The sequence below is a fragment of the Mustela erminea genome, chromosome 14, assembly GCF_009829155.1.
Source record: "Mustela erminea isolate mMusErm1 chromosome 14, mMusErm1.Pri, whole genome shotgun sequence".
NCBI classification, from domain to species: Eukaryota; Metazoa; Chordata; class Mammalia; order Carnivora; family Mustelidae; genus Mustela; species Mustela erminea.
The window spans coordinates 7,539,895-7,555,993 of NC_045627.1; the positions used below are offsets into that span (position 1 = coordinate 7,539,895).

Here is a 16,099-nt window from a genome sequence, read left to right on the forward strand (position 1 = left end):
TCTTGTACAAATCAAACCTAAAGACCACATGATATTTACATCAGGAGGATATGCAGGGGTTGTTTTAGTGCATGTGCTATCCCATGATATCTGCATGTGATAAGTGACTCAATTTCAGAGATTAGCCTGGGATCTGGCTGACTCAAATACAATCAGAAAAGTTAAAAATATGAGCCTTGGTTGTATTATGCATTTCTAGTGATTAATAACTACTGTCTTCTTTTTTCTGTTTTCTTGGGGTTACTTAAACATTCTTGGGGGAATTCCTTTTGGACTTACCTATAGTTCTTTTTTTTTATAAAAAAAAGTATTTATTTATTTGACACAGAGAGGGAACACAAGCAGGGGGAGTGGCAGACAGAGGGAGAGGGAGAAGCCAACTTCCTGTTGAGCAAGGATCTGGGGCTTGATCCCAGGACCCTGGGCTCATGACCTGAGCCAAAGGCAGATATTTAATTGACTGAGCCACCAGGTGCCCCTCTATAATGTTTTTGAGTATATTTCTTTGCATACCTTTTTAGTGGTTTGCTGTAGGTATTATGTTTCACATATAAACATATAAGTCAGTAGCCCCTATAAAAATGCAAACTGAACTCACAATATGATACCCCTGTATATCAGAATGGCTAAAATTAAAAACAGTGGCCATGCCAAGTACTGGTTAGGGATGTGAGGAAAGCTGCACCCCTTGTACGTCGCTGGTGGGAATATAAAATTAGACGGTCATTCTGGAAGTCTGAGTTTCTTAACAAGAACAAAGCACAAACTACCCTTATTCCAGAAGAATGAAGCCTTATTTTCACACAAAGCCTGCACATAAATGTTTCTAGAAGCTAGCTATTCATTTGTAATAACTGAAAGCTGGAAAACAACCCAGATGGTCTTTCAACAGGTAAAGGACTAAACAAACTATGGTGCCTCCACACTGTGGGAAACCAGCAAAAACAAAATAGCAACAAACTGCTGATACCCACAGAAACCAGGATGACTCTCCAGAGAATGACGCTGAGGGAAAAGAGCCAATCCTAAAAGGCTGCATACTGTATGATTCTGTTTAACAGAGCTCTTGAAACGATGAAAATAAGGAATGGAGAACAGATTAGAGGTTGCCAGGGATGAAGGAAGGGGCAGAGTGGGGGGAGAGTGGAAGTGGCTATTAAAAGGCGACAGAGGGGTGCCTGGTCGGTGCAGCCAGTTGAGCATCTGACTCTCCTTTTCAGCTCAGGTCCTGATCTCAGGGTTAGGAGATCTAGCCCTGCCTGGGGCTCCACACTCAGCAGGGAGCCTGCCTCAGATTTTTCTCTCCCTTTGCTCCTTCCTCCCTACCTCCCACTCTCTCTCATTTGGCAATCTTAAAAAAAAAAAAAAAAAAAAAAAAAGCAACTTAAGGATCTCCTGTGTGATGAAATGCTCGGTTTGTTGACTATATCAATGTCTGTACTCTGGTCATGACCCCGGACTCTAATTTTGCACAACCCATTGGGGGAAATGGGGTAAAAGATACATGGGGTTTCTCTGCAGTATTTCTTAACAACTGCATGTGAATCTACACTGATCTCAAAAAAAAGGTTAAAAAAAATGTACTGGGTCGGGCGCCTGGGTGGCTCAGTGGGTTAAGCCGCTGCCTTCGGCTCAGGTCATGATCTCAGGGTCCTGGGATTGAGTCCCGCATCGGGCTCTCTGCTCAGCAGGGAGCCTGCTTCCTCCTCTCTCTCTCTGCCTGCCTCTCTGCCTACTTGTAATCTCTCTCTCTGTCAAATAAATAAATAAAATCTTTAAAAAAAAAAAAAATGTACTGGGGATGCTGTACTGTTTTAAACTCGACGGTCACTCTAGGCCAGCATATAACATGTTGAAAATTGGATTTTTATTCAAGACTCCTGGTTCCAAATAAGAAATTCTTTAAATCGTGTGGATGTTAGGAATGAGCAATTAATGTCGCTTAAAATTTTGAAACCTAATCAGTTTCCTCTTAAATTGTTTTCCTTCTTGTTCCATATCTGAGCAAGCACCGACGCATCCTCTGGTTCCCACCTTGATAAATAATCCTGTTAACGGCTAAAATGGTGAGCCTCTGCAGCCTCTGCGCCAGCTCTGTCTCGCTCGCCTGGACCGGGTTCTCCTGGCTCAGTCTCCGCTGCATCATCATGTGCAGCTCATCACTGGCCACCGAACGCATTTTCATCAGCAGAGAGTCGGTCGGAGCAAGGGGAAATTTTCGAGGACCTTCAGGTATATGAATTAAAAACATCAAATGCCAGAGTTAACAGGGATCAAGGAAATCATTTTTTTCCTTGCAAGCTTTTTGATTATTCGACCATGAAGCAAATCTTAATTAATACCAAGGTAATTTACACAAAGGGAAGAGCATGATTCAGAAAAAATGCTGTTTCTCCCTCTTCGATGAAGTGCAACAGTATCTGTGATTTCAAAGTCCAAACAAGGATGTTGAAGCTAGTGACACGGCTTGGGAGGACTGCCATCACTCGGCAAAACTGGAGTCTTCAGAAAAACTCAGAGAATTAGAAGGGTGTATGTAAGTAGTTCAGAATGTTTGGACACAATGTTTCCAAATACTGTTTCACTTCCTTGTATGCCAAAATAATTGAAGGGTTTTGAAGGCACACCATGCTTCAGTAAGAACATGACTACTTCTGGATAATTACCATTGTTAAATTTTATAAAGTAGTTTTGAGAAGTATATATAAGTGAGAGTAGAAATCAGTCCAGTGAAAGTGAAGAGATCAGAAAAATGAGTAGAATTCCAGTGATTTGCTATTGAAATGATTTGGTGCTTCTTTAGAATTCAGTCCTCTAAAAGTGTCTCCCGAGAAGTGTCTCCTCAGATTGAACAGTCAGAAGTGGCACCCCTGCACCATCACCGCACCTGCTCCGCGGGGTTCCACACAGCTGGTGGATCCGGGATGCGGGAAGAATGAATCTTGACTTATTGGGCTGAAGGAGAAGGGCATCGGAAGTTGACCATAGGAACCAAAATGACGTCTTGGTAGGTGAGGAATAATGGAACCCTTCATTGGAATTGAACCTTCGTTTTAAATTATGAAAACAAACATCAATTTCCATAGATAGCCTCTATACACATTACTCACATGACTAAATTATGGTAGGTTTTAATGACTCATACTGTAAGATGTTTAAATATTTTAATAGCATTTTAGATTGTAGAGCATTTTAGGCAACCAGTATTTCTTATCTGTTAATACATTTTGGTAGGTGCAGTTGTCTTTAAGACAAAAACAAAGTAAATAAAAAAAATTCATATCCAGGTTATATTCAAGAATAATATTGTCAGACTATGTTCTTACTTAGTTTAAGCAGATTCTTCCTAATGTCTATATCTCTGGCAGCTTTCACACTGTATAAGCAGCAGATAATCCTAATTCAGAGGCAGAGCACTATACCGAATAAGGAAATGTTAAGTCTTCTTCACTACTGTGTACTTGAAAAAACGGAGGGGTGTGCGGTATTTCAGCACTCATGTGTGAAGCTACACCAGCTGGCGTGGCCTCAAGTATATTTTCTAAGCCTCCATCCCCTCGTATGCTAAGATGTAGATTAGAAAGTAAGATAGAGCTTGCCTCACAGATATTTGTCACTGTCTGACATGACATAATGTATTTGTTTACAGGGTTATTGACCAATTTCTTCAGCAAGATATAAGCTCCATGAAAGCAGATAAAACAACACCTGGTATGTGGCTGATGCTCAATAGATATTTGATGGTTGAATTAATGGATAAAGAGGTGTTCTATGGATTAAATAATAAAGTAATGGATGGGGCACCTGGGCAGTCAGTCATTTGAGCATCCAACTCCTGGTTCATGATCTCAGCCTCGTGAGATCAAGCCCTGCATCAGGCTCTGTGCTAGTGGGGAGTCTGCTTGAGATTCATTCTCCCTTTGCCCCTCCCCTGACTCATGCACTCTTCTCTTCTCTCTCTAATAAAATCTTCTGAAAAATGAAATAAATAATGGATGTAAAACACAATGCCTCTCTATTACAAAGCATTAAAAGTTGTTAATAGTTGGTATTATTACTGATGGTTGAAATACAAAGGAAATTCATTTTATGTGAATCATATTAGTAACACAACATACATATTTATATTTATTTATGAGATTTGTATGTTTGTGTATCATTTAAATAATACCCTAATGCTTACATGTATCTTCATGCATTAAAGGGATGTTTAAAGTTTTTCATAGAGATAAGCAGACAAGTGAACAAAAAAAAAACCTATAAAAGAAGGTACATTGCTATCCTGTTTATAACAGCAAAAAGAAACAAGTAAAATAAAGCCTTTGTTTATTGGTGAAGATTAGGAAACAAGATGATGGCAAGTCAATATAATAGATTATTATGCAGTTATTAAACATAAAGAATATTTTTATTGTATGGGAAAATGTCTAAAATATACTGATGAGAAATAGAAATCAGTTTACAAACAGAGGGAAGGGTGTCATATCATTTAGGCAAAGTAACATCTCTCTCTTAGCTGTACCAAAAGAAGACGCAGAGGACAAGGAATCCGAGCAGTTTTGTTAACTGGGGTCATAGGAACCATGGAGGCTACAGAGCAGGATAATGGCACACCAGAGTCAGGCTGTCAAGGGATGAACCTGGCAAGAAAGTAGTATCTAACTTTCCAGGAGTGAGAGAACTTAAAATCTGGATATGACGACAGCGCTGCTGAAGAAACGGGGCCCAAGCCGTGGGTGCTCTGGCATTTAGGTCTGAGACGTGTCGATGAGCAGAGCACGTGGTATGTGGCAGGAACAGAAGCTGCGGCCGCCGGGTGTCCCCACAAGCTCTGCTGGAGGTGTAGGGGTGGGGGAGCAGTGGGGTTGGATGTGTCACTGTCTCAGCAGTTTTCAATAAATGCTGAATGATCTATTTATGAAGAAACCGTCTTCCCTAAACATTTATCACTAATAAGAACAGATTGTTCTACATTATGGAAAGAACACCTCATTATATCTAAATAATGGGAATGATGGAAATATAAATCCTTCTTAGTAACTTTAGCATTATGAGCAAACAGACCTTAATGAGCTTTTACGACCACACTGTTCAGAAGCAGAGGCACTCCAGTATTTTGTATCTTTTGTATCTACAGTGTACACAGCCAATATACTTTTTATACTTAGAATGAAGAAACAAAACACTGTCTTTCCCAAAAACTTGTGTAAAACAATGTGGAAAGAATTACAAAGCAATATATAAAGTATTTTGTAAACTGCATTCAAAGAGACAGAATTTAAATAAGGGCCATATTTAAACCAGGAAGAACTGGTGGGAGAGGCCTGTGACAGATGTGTCCTAAAGACATGACAGAGCTGGAATGAGCAGATGCAGTGTAGGACACGGAGGGAGGAATATGGGGGACAAGGGAGGAGCGTAGATGCTCTTGTCCCAGTAGTCTCTAATTCCAGGCCTCTGTGTTTCTGTAAAACGGGGGAGCTTGTCTGGTGGTCTGGTAGACTTTGAAGGTCTTTTCTCAAGCTCAAACTCTGTAGGACTCTGTAAGTCTCATGTGGCTTATACCAATGGCATTTACTTAGATACAGTGAAAAATATAAACCCAGGGGAAGAAGCCAGAGGAGGCAGAAAAAAAAAGGGAGAATGGTTTAAAGAAAGGACTAAAGGTCTGTCATCCACTTTTAAAGGATTCAAAAAACAAAAATAAACAATTAACGAACTTGGAGCTATGCAGGGCTCTGAGGCTCAAGGTGATAAAAATGCCGGTATCAAAAGAGAGAGATGACAGACTATTAGGGAAATTACAGACCAAACAGAGGACAGCAAGAGCATCACTGTGTCATTCCAGGCACGAACTGATTGAAAAACTAAACCAGGGATCTAGGTATAAAAGCGCAGGAGAAATGGACATGAGAACGAGAAATGTCAGCAAGAAAGTAACAGTTCCTGTGATCTACAACACTGGTGAATCAAGAGAGGGTGAATTCCATCGAAGCAGTCCCTAACTATACAAGGAATCCTGCAACAGAAAAGTGGTGTGAAAGTCATCATCTAGTATGTGGTTAGCTAAGTATGACTGCTAGACTTGATAAAAGGCAGAATTCTACCTGAGACCAGAAAGTTACTGGGATATCCGGTCAAGAGGAGAGACTGTGTTTGGATATTATATTGAGAAAGGTTGTAGAGGGGCAATAAAGTTATGGGGGTGTCTTGGGAGTTTTATTTATACGCTTATATTTAGCATAATTGAAACATACTGCTGCAAAAAATGTGTATTTAATAAATTTTCTCTACAAATGAGTTTCTTACATGGTTTTAAAATCTGGCATAGCAGGGCACCTGGGTGGCTCAGTGGGTTAAGCCTCTGCCTTCAGCTCAGGTATCCTCAGTATCCTGGGATCAAGTCCTGCATCGGGCTCTCTGCTCATCAGAGAGCCTGCTTCCCCCTCTCTCTCTGCCTGCCTCTCTGACTACTTGTGATTTCTCTCTCTGTGTGTCAAATAAATAAATAAAATCTTTGAAAAAAAAATCTGGCATAGCACTGAACAAAATAAAGTTGTTTAACACAAGTAGAAGATAGATTTGATTTAAAAGCCTTTACAACAGTAAAGGTGATAAACTTTAAACAAATTACCAACTACTCTGTTTGGAGATACATGTGTGTGTTCATGTGTGCACATACATGTCCACTATACATACATACGTACTGCACATGTCTTTGCGCAGGTGCACATGTAGATCCTATGTGTGTGTGGGGAGGTGTTTATGCTAACTTTCTAGACTGTGTGCATAAAGGTCACAGCAGATTCTTCGGGAGAAATAAGGAAGTCTAACCATACTGACACTGACTTGGTGACCGGTTCATAGCAAGCCTCGAGGTGGCATGCTCATGCATTCTAACCACACGCGAGCCACCATCCTCTCCTGCCTTCACTGCTCAGCAGCCTCCTACTTGGTACCCCCACTATCTCTCCTGCTCTCCTCTACCCACTCTCAACACACACACCAGAGTGGTCCTTAGAGAACAAAAATCTGCTTATATCATGACTTCCCAGCAGGACAAAAATCTCAACTGCTTCACAGTGCCTACATGGTTACCTGTGAACTGGCCCCTGCCGCACTGGACGGCCTTATCTGCTGGGGCTCCTCATTCTCTCCAGAGTGTTCCACTCCAGCTGAATGGCTTTGTAAGCCGTTCTTTCTGCCTGTAGCACTGTTTCTCTGACCCCACCTTGCTAGATCCCTTCTCACCCTTTGAATCTACACTGAAATGTCACTTCTTCAGAGACTTCTGGAACTCCTGAAGGAAACCAGGTTGCCCTGTTACAGTCTCTACTCTAACCCTCTGCATTCCTCCACTCTTCTGTCAGCTCCGTGAGGGCAGACTCTATGTCTCTTTTCTTCATCACTGCACTTTCGACATTTACACTGTGCTTGGCACATGGTAGTTGCTCAAGAGATAACTGGTGAGAAGAGCCCAGAAACGAATCAGTATGATGTCTTTTTCAGGGAGGAAACCTTCCTCAAATTATGTAGTTCAACATTTTTTTTAAAAAGATTTATTTATTTATTTTAGAGAGAGAAAAAGAGAGAATGAGAACAGGGGAAGGAGAGGGCAGGGGAGAGGAGAGAACCTCAAGCAGACTCCCTGTTGAGTGTGGAGCCCTACAGAGGCTCAACCTCACGACCTGAGATCATGACCTGAGCCAAAATCGGGAGTTGGATGCTTAACCGCCTGGGCGACCCAGCTGCCCCTACAGTTTAACTTTTGAAACTAAAAAATATTTTAAAGGTGTGAGTGGCATCAGAATACAGGAAAGTCAAGCCACCCTCGATTTATAATTATTAAAACATTATTTCAATACTCACCAGCAATGCTCTTCCGCTTGGGAAATACTGCCTGATGGGCAGCAGAGGGGGACTGGAATGTATCTGTGAGGTTTTCAGAATCATGATTTGCAGTCGTCCTTATAAATTCCATAGCAGCTTGGAGAACTCTAAACTGTAGTGCAACAGCCATATCTAAAAACAGAAGATACTAGAATGTTTTCAAGCCATGTGGATGTTAATTTTTAAAACTGAATTGTTTTATATTTTCATGCAACATCTAAACTGTCAGTATATACTTTATTAGAGGTAAATTTTAAAATTTTGATCAACGTGTGTTCTTGATAGTAGTAAACATTTTTAAATGGCCTTTAAAAGAAATGTTAAAGCAAACTTCTAAATGGTCATTATAAAAAATTAAATGGGAAAGCATCAGCTCACAAAATTATTTCATTTTATATCATTATTTTAAAGAATAGGCTTTTTAACATATAAGGCAAAATTTACCAGAAATTCTCACACTTTCCTGTTTCACTTATATGGCATTTGCCATTAAAGAAAACTGATGGGCATTTTTATTCAATGTAAGCCTTTTAATTCTACTTGGTAAGAAAAATCAGAGGCTTCTCTTAATGATGTGTTGCCAGCTACTAATTATACCAAGGCATCGCTTCTTTACATTTGCCACTTAAAAGATCCTTTTAAAGCTGATAGGTATTATCACAAAATTAAGGATGAACCTTTAGTACAACAGTTTCCGCAAGAAAGAGATTAGGTTCAAATAACATTTTTGGCTACTATATAATTTCCTCCCAAATCCATAAAAACTAAATCTTACTTTGTGTCCTCTTGTTTTTGCTATTTTGAAGATACCCAAGCAGTACAATGAGGTCTTCAATAACTCGAAAATACTGCGAGCCCGAGGAACTGCACGCGTGAATTGTAACCGCTATGAGGAGTTGCTGTATGTCACAGGCAAGCAATCTGTACTCATTCAAAGGAACGCTAAAGAAAAGGAACAAACAATGTAAGCCAAAGAGAACTCCTTTAAATCCCTGTTCTTACAGCATTCACTCAAGCATTCACTGTTTACTCAGGCTTACTTTATGGCGGGTCAATAGAACTGCATGCTAGAAACAGAAATAAAAAAACATGCTTTGACTCCTGTCAAAAAGTTGACTGTTTTGCAGAGGACCAGATGAGTAAAGGGATAACTATAAACAGTAAATTCTGGTAAGGGTAACAATAGAGATTAACACAAGATTCACGGGAACGTATAGGTTCCTAGACTGCACAGAAGGTGAAGATTTAGCGGCTATGGACAGGAATGTTCTAGAAGGCTCCTCAGAGAAGCTGAATTTGAATACATTACCTAGCCTCTCTGAATCTCACACCAAATTACAGCTGTAGTTATTTTAAGGACTAAAAGGGATAATAAACTCGAACACATATTAATCATTTATAAATACTTATTAAATATGAATTAGTTACTTCTATCCCCCCAATTTTGAGCCTTGATAATCTACCTCAGTGTATGATATTAAGCCTGGAATACTTCTCTCCATTTATTTTTTTTTCCAAATCAAGCAAGAGTTAGAAAGGGTAACTGGTTGGGGCCAATTAGCATGTATGCACATTCAGTAAGTATAATTTAGTAAAAACAAAACAAAACAAAAACCAACAACAAACTACCTTTAGAAGAAGTCTGTAGGCAACTCTTACCAATTAGATATATTCTATTATAACCAAGACTGTTTTGAGGAAATAAAATACTTTGAATTTCTTTGTATTTCTCCCATGCCTAGTACACAAATCCTGAATTTAATAGGTGCCCAGTAACAACTGAACTGAACTCAGTACAAGGAGTCTCTCTTGCTCACAGACCCTCCCTGGCCTAGAGAATTGCCAAAACTATGTATTCTGCCTTCTCTTAAAAATACAGATAATATTTAATGCCTTAATGTGTATTAAGATGGTGTACTGGAGATTTATATTTTAACATTATGCTAATAAAAATGTTATGCCATATACCATAAATGCAGAAACCAAAGGCACAAAATCCAAGTAAAAATATAATCTCACACATTTTGTAAAGCTGCTGACGAATTTGGTAGGGAGCCGTTTGCCAAATTCTGGAAACAGGAAATTCATTTACAGTAGTAAAAAGCAGGAGAGTATTGTAAGTTGAAAGCATAGGTGTGTTTAAAGTGAGACGGGTTCAGTTTCAAGCCCTGTGCTATCTACTAGCTGGGTGATCTTCAACAAGTCACTCTCTTTTTCTAGTTCTCAATTTCCTATTCCTACTGGGGATAATAATTTTTATAAGGTCACAATGGAAGCTTGTTAAATGTATATGAGGGTAGTCGAATTTATTCAACTTGTCTTCGGGTTTAAATACTTAAAAGTAGGTCATATAAACATCTTTTTAAGTAAGCTTGTTGAAAATTATGGAATATATTTTCCCCTCCAAATTCAATTCAACTTAATTATTTTAAATCCAATCAGTTGGTAGGAAAGATATTCTTTGAAAGTGTTTTGGAAAATCAGATGCTCTAATGTAATCTATTTACTAAAGTTTTCTCTTTCTAAAGTATTTATCAGATGGTGCCACTTTAAATAATGATTTAAAACTTACTTTTTTTCTAATCCATTCAGGGCTGCTACTGTATTACATAACACAAAGAGTAGACCATTATCCAGCAACATATCTGCTACCTTGGAACAAGAATTTAATATTTGGAGAAGTAGTAAGAGAGCACTATGCAAAAGCATGTTGTCATATAAAGATGTCTCTATTAGTCCCAGAATAGGAATGACAGACCACTTCTGAAAAACGTCCATGTTTTTCACATCTTCCAGGTCAAACCTGTAATGAAAAATACACAGTTAAGAGCACGTTAGAAACAATTAACTACCAAATAAGGAAAGATGATGGCGATATGAATCTAGTTTTGCTAACTAGATTTTGAAGTTACAAAAATTAATCTGGAGAGCAAGGAATCTCAACCTTTAAGATCAGAGACCCCACCCCCAATAAAATAAAAGTATTGTTAGAAGTCTGCCCCAAGGTAAATATGCAAACATTCAAATGAAACATGTATACAATTTCATGGTTTTAATTGACTCGCTTTAATTTGCCCACAGGCTCCTCAGGTGTCCAAAGGACTTCTGCTTCAGAGGTCTATGTAAGAGGTGCACAGGAAGATATTATGACGTTATTATTAATAAAATAATTCATAAATTATAATTAACAGTATAGTCATTAACATATAATAGCACACAACATACATAATTTATATGCTTATATGCTGTTACTATTACATAACATATAACAATAATAGTATTTGAGAGACAGTGACCTAGTAAAAAGAGGTCTAATGAAAGGAATGAATCTTGAGCTCTTGTCCCAGTACTCTTTGTCTCTGTGAGAGAAGGAAATTATTTAAGCGTTTTGTACCTTATTTTCCTTATCTGTCAAATATGTGCAGGGACACCTGCCCTACTTTCTTCTTAAGGCTGTTGTTAGAATCAAAGGAGATAGTGCAGAATTGCTTTGAAAGGGCTAACAGCTACATGCAAACGGAAGTGCTATTGTCACTACTGCGCTTAATACGTAAATTCCTCAAAGTCTGAATTGGTCTGCTTATGAGAGGGACGCCTGGGGTGCTCAGCTTGTTCAGCATCTGTCTTTGGGTCAGGTCATGATCTCGGGGTCCTGGGATTGAGTCCTGTGGCAGGCTCCCTGCTCAGCAGGGTGCCTGTTTCTTTCTCTCCTCCCTGCTCATGCTCTCTCTCTTGCTTTCTCATATAAATAAATAAAACCTTAAGAAAGAATAATGATGATGATACACACATATCTCACTACGCTAACACAGAGAGTGCTAATAGTTTCACTTTTTGGCCAAACCAGGAATTCCAGGTGAGGAGATGTACTCTTCTCCCAGAAAACCTAGAGGCTGAGGGGAGTGGGGAGCTTCTCTAGGGATCGCTCATGTGATCTGTTGCTGGGCAAACAGGAGCCACCTTCTTTTCAGCTACCCTTCTCATGTTAACTCTGTGTGCCAAATCTTAACTGATCACCTTCTTCTCTTTGATGAAGTTTTGTGCCTAGTTACTCACTAATGAATGAAACACAAAGGAAGAAGTTAAAAACAAAATCATGTGGAAAATAAGAAATTGATTCACCTGGAAAATGACTTTTAGAGGGTTTTTTCTAAAAATGGCCAAATAATTTTATTAAGAGTCAGCTTAATAAATTTTCTTTTTAAGACAAAAGATCCCCAATTATGATGGAGGAAAGAACCCACTTACTCTTCATCAAGGCCAATACGTCGACCAAAGAACATTTCAATGAAGCATTCTAGCAATTCCTGTGTTCCCCGGTGAAGATATAACTGGTTGGCAAGCAAGGAAAAGCCACGGTTCTTCAGGAATTTGTCTTTTTGTTCCTTAGATGCTCTATTAAAATACGCTTCTAATAGCTAAGAAAAAAATCAAGACAATTTACATAGTGCATTAAAGTTTTCTATGATGTATAGAAATCAGGCAAATGCTTGCAAGTTACTATTTAATTTCACATGCACAGAACATAGGAAGCTCAAAAAAAATGCAATCTCCATAGCAAAACAAAATAATCTGTGTTTTGGACTACGGTGGAATGCTAATGATGACTTCATCTTGGAGATCTTAATACTTTGTTTACGGGAAGACTAACATTTTTAGCTGAGCATGGACCCCTAGTAGACTGGTGGCTCACTGGCAACGTACCCAAATGTAAGTATATTTGTGCTTTATTCTGAAGGAAAAAGAAAGGAGTCAACACTGTATCATCCCCTCTCTGTAAAAGTGTGTGCACGCGCACGTGCGTGCATGTGTCTCCTAGACTTCTATTTCTGGACTTCTTGACAGAATTTATCCTGAGCACAGGCCTAAATTTCTACCCTTCCCTGGCATCTTAAATGCAACATGCATAAAACCCAATCAATTATTCTCCTTCCAAACTCAATCTTTCATGGCTCCAATCTCAGAGCACGCAGTAGTGCCACCTTCCTAGGTTTCATAGTTAATCTCACTTTTGGCTTTTCCAGCCCTGATGTAATTATGCCCACATGTAATTATGGTCTTCATTCCAGGGAAACTCTCAAGTCCATGTGTCCTTCTACTCCCATTTCCCAGATCAGGAACTCATCACCGTTTCTACCCCAGGCTACTGTGCTGGGCTGCTAAACAGGACACTCCCACCGCTCCTCCCGTGCAACACTCCCTCCCAGTGCTGAGAGACCAATTCTTCCCCAAACACTCATCCATTGATTGACTGACCTACTTACAAAGCTTTCTAAGTTTACAGCATGAAACCAAACGCACCTTTTGCATGACTCTTTCCCTGGTTCCTCTGTCAGAGTTAATTGCTTTTCCTATGCTCCCACTCTTCTTTATTAATACTGCCATTAAAGCACCCATCACAAGAAGTCTTTACATTTCACTTAGTTGGGTAGAAGACTTTCTCCCTCACTAGACTATAAACTTTTGGCATGTGGAAATCACTCTACTTTATATCCCACATAGCAACTAGCCCAGTGTTTTGCACAGGGACAGAAGCTCTATAAATATTGGGTTGAACAGCAACTGCTTAAAAAAGCAGCCTCCTTCAGACAAATGAAAGAAAAGGACAATCTCTAAAAGACCATTTCAATATTGGGGTTGTTTTTTTAATTATTTTTTATTTTTTAAATTTCTTTTTAGTGTACCAGAATTCATTGTTTATTAAATATTGGAACCATTCATATCAAACATTTATTCATTTAACACTATGGTTAGTACCTAGTGTACACTAGACACAAAATGCCCACCTCATGCAGATGATACCTCAGTGTGGGAGAGTTAAAGAACAGGCACACAGACAGAATAAAAAGATAATGACAGGACATGGTGACATGTGAACAAAGCCTGACGTGAATGTCTACAATTTGATAGTACACTGCAGGAAAGATTTCCAAAGAACTATGTATTCCTTGTACTTGGGTAGACTTAAAAAGCACATGGGTGTGAGTCAATATATGGAGGAAAGCTTAAAATTGCATGATAACACATATAAAAATATGACCAAGAAGTAACAAACTACAGTTGACCCAAGAATGAGCCCCCTCACAGCTGAAAATCTGCATATAATTTCTGATTCCCCCAGTACTTAGCTACTAACAGCCTCTTGTTGACTGGGAGCCTTACTGAGAACATAAACAATTGATGAACACGTAACTTGTGTGTTCACTCACAATAAAGTAAGCTTGAGAAAAGAAAGTGTTATTAAGAAAATCATAAGGAGGAGAAAATATAGTACTCTATTATATTTATATTAAAAAGCCTGCCTTTAAGTAGGCCCACACAGTTCAAAACCCATGTTGTTTAAGGGTCACCCACATATTGGTTCATTATTCATTTAGAATTAAAGCTTTAGGTCTACTTTAACACATATATTCAAACTTTAAGCTATACATATGTTTATTTTTTCTGAATTAAAACAACACATCTAGAGTTTGTCCTTACTTTAATAACTCCTTGTTGTATAGCGGGTGATGGGTGGTTAACGAGGACTAGAAGTGCATCTGCCTGAATGAGCTTGTCCATCACATCTTGAAGCATAACATCGGGCAGGATGAGAAGAACCCCACTTAAAAGCTCGTATAATCCACAGCATATCGGTACCAAACAGTCTTCTGTTACACTAAAACAGAGACCCCAGAAGTCTTACTAACAGAGGATCAGGAAGACAAGTTCATAATGATGATCTTAAGAATGGTGAGGAGTAATAATAATTTTAAAATGTGAAACAAAAGCTCACAAAATTATAAAATGTTCAACTGTGACTAACAAATGTGCCATGACTTTTTTCACTTTATCAGCAATATAGCTTAGGCACACAGTCTATTAAACACCATTCTCTTCCACAGCTATGACGTGCAGTAGGGTGGTGGGCACCAGCCACCTTTCACGTGCTCAACAGGCACGTGGCCAGTGTCTGCCATACTCCATGGCACAGGTAAAACATTCCCACCACCATAGAAGCTCTCGCAGGAGGTTGCTACTTGCTACTATAAATTTTATAGTTTCCCCAAAGAGTTTTTCTCTAATAACTCTAAGTATTAAATAGACCACACGGCATTTTTTTCTTTAGTAACTACTATTTATGGTCTGGCCTTTGGTAAAACACGGAATTCAATATTATCTAGTATTCAAATAAAGAGAAAGGTACCTTTCTGTTTGTTATGAATATGTCTGTTGCACATGAGAAGTGACATAATGAAGACATTTCTAGAGTGGTAGAGGTTCTTTCAAGAATATTAAGAAAAAGAGGGGGGCCTGCAAAACCCTGTGAATACCTGTGAGTCCTTGCAGTTTGGCTGGAGTTTGGCTCATAACCCAGAGAAAAGGTGAAGTTCTCCCACTCATCGGAGTTCCTATCAACGAGACTTGGCCAGCGTCCAATGGCTGCGGATCCATTCTGGGAAGGAAAAGCTAAACCTAGGCTTGCAATAGTGCTGTGGCTTCGCTGGAATGAGGCCAGTCCCTTTAGGTAATCGGGTCGACGTGGGCAGGACTCTTCTCCGGGACTGTCATCATCTGATCTGGGCTCTGCTGCCAATTCTTTATGATCGACTTTGACCCCCGGAAATCCCAGTGTTCCTTTTGGGACACCGTTGACAGAGGTGCGGGCTGAAAGGGCAGCTTCCATTTCACACGCAGCTTTTGCAGACTCAAAACTACTGACAAGTGCATCCTCTCTGCCTTTTTTCAGGGTCTCGGAACTCACCAGAGAACTCAGTTTCTCTTCTTGCAAAGCAACGTAATTATCTCCAATATTTTGTAACTTGTCGATACTACGACCCAAACTTCCATTTAGTTTTTGTGGTTGTGTTCGCGATGAAATGGTAGGAAATGCTGGCAGGCTTCTAGAACGTGGCATGTTGGCGGTCATCCGTTGTGGAATAATATTGCATGAATTATTTCCTGGTGAGAGCAGACCAAAAAATACTCTTTAAAAATCTATTAAGTGGGACCACTTGTTTTCTGCAGTACCAGTCACAACCATAGCAGTGACCCATTTATCCAGCTATGTTAGAAGAATCTCTATAGGCCAATGTTCCTAGTAATAGTGCTTCAAATTCTCAAGTGCTCAAACTATTTTTTCTTTTAACTACTTTTTATTAAAATCTTCCAAAAATATATGTGTTTTCCTGTCTCCATAACAAAACACAGTGGTGACTGAATGATTCAA

The 16,099-nt window shown here is 39.2% G+C and overlaps 1 protein-coding gene across 7 annotated transcripts in view; it reads right to left on the reverse strand.

Moving 5' to 3' along the window:
• LYST (lysosomal trafficking regulator) overlaps positions 1-16,099 on the reverse strand; it is a 174,117-nt gene that overhangs the window by 68,482 nt on the left and 89,536 nt on the right. For 6 of the 7 annotated variants that reach the window (XM_032313704.1, XM_032313702.1, XM_032313699.1 and 3 more), the window contains 8 exons: positions 15,204-15,831; positions 14,371-14,548; positions 12,139-12,308; positions 10,463-10,693; positions 8,666-8,832; positions 7,870-8,022; positions 2,888-3,046; positions 2,035-2,226 (listed from right to left, as the gene is read on the reverse strand). In XM_032313704.1, coding sequence (XP_032169595.1) covers positions 2,035-2,226; positions 2,888-3,046; positions 7,870-8,022; positions 8,666-8,832; positions 10,463-10,693; positions 12,139-12,308; positions 14,371-14,548; positions 15,204-15,831 — 1,878 coding nt within the window. The remainder of the gene's footprint in view (positions 1-2,034; positions 2,227-2,887; positions 3,047-7,869; positions 8,023-8,665; positions 8,833-10,462; positions 10,694-12,138; positions 12,309-14,370; positions 14,549-15,203; positions 15,832-16,099) is intronic. The other variant, XM_032313703.1, reaches the window with a different exon arrangement.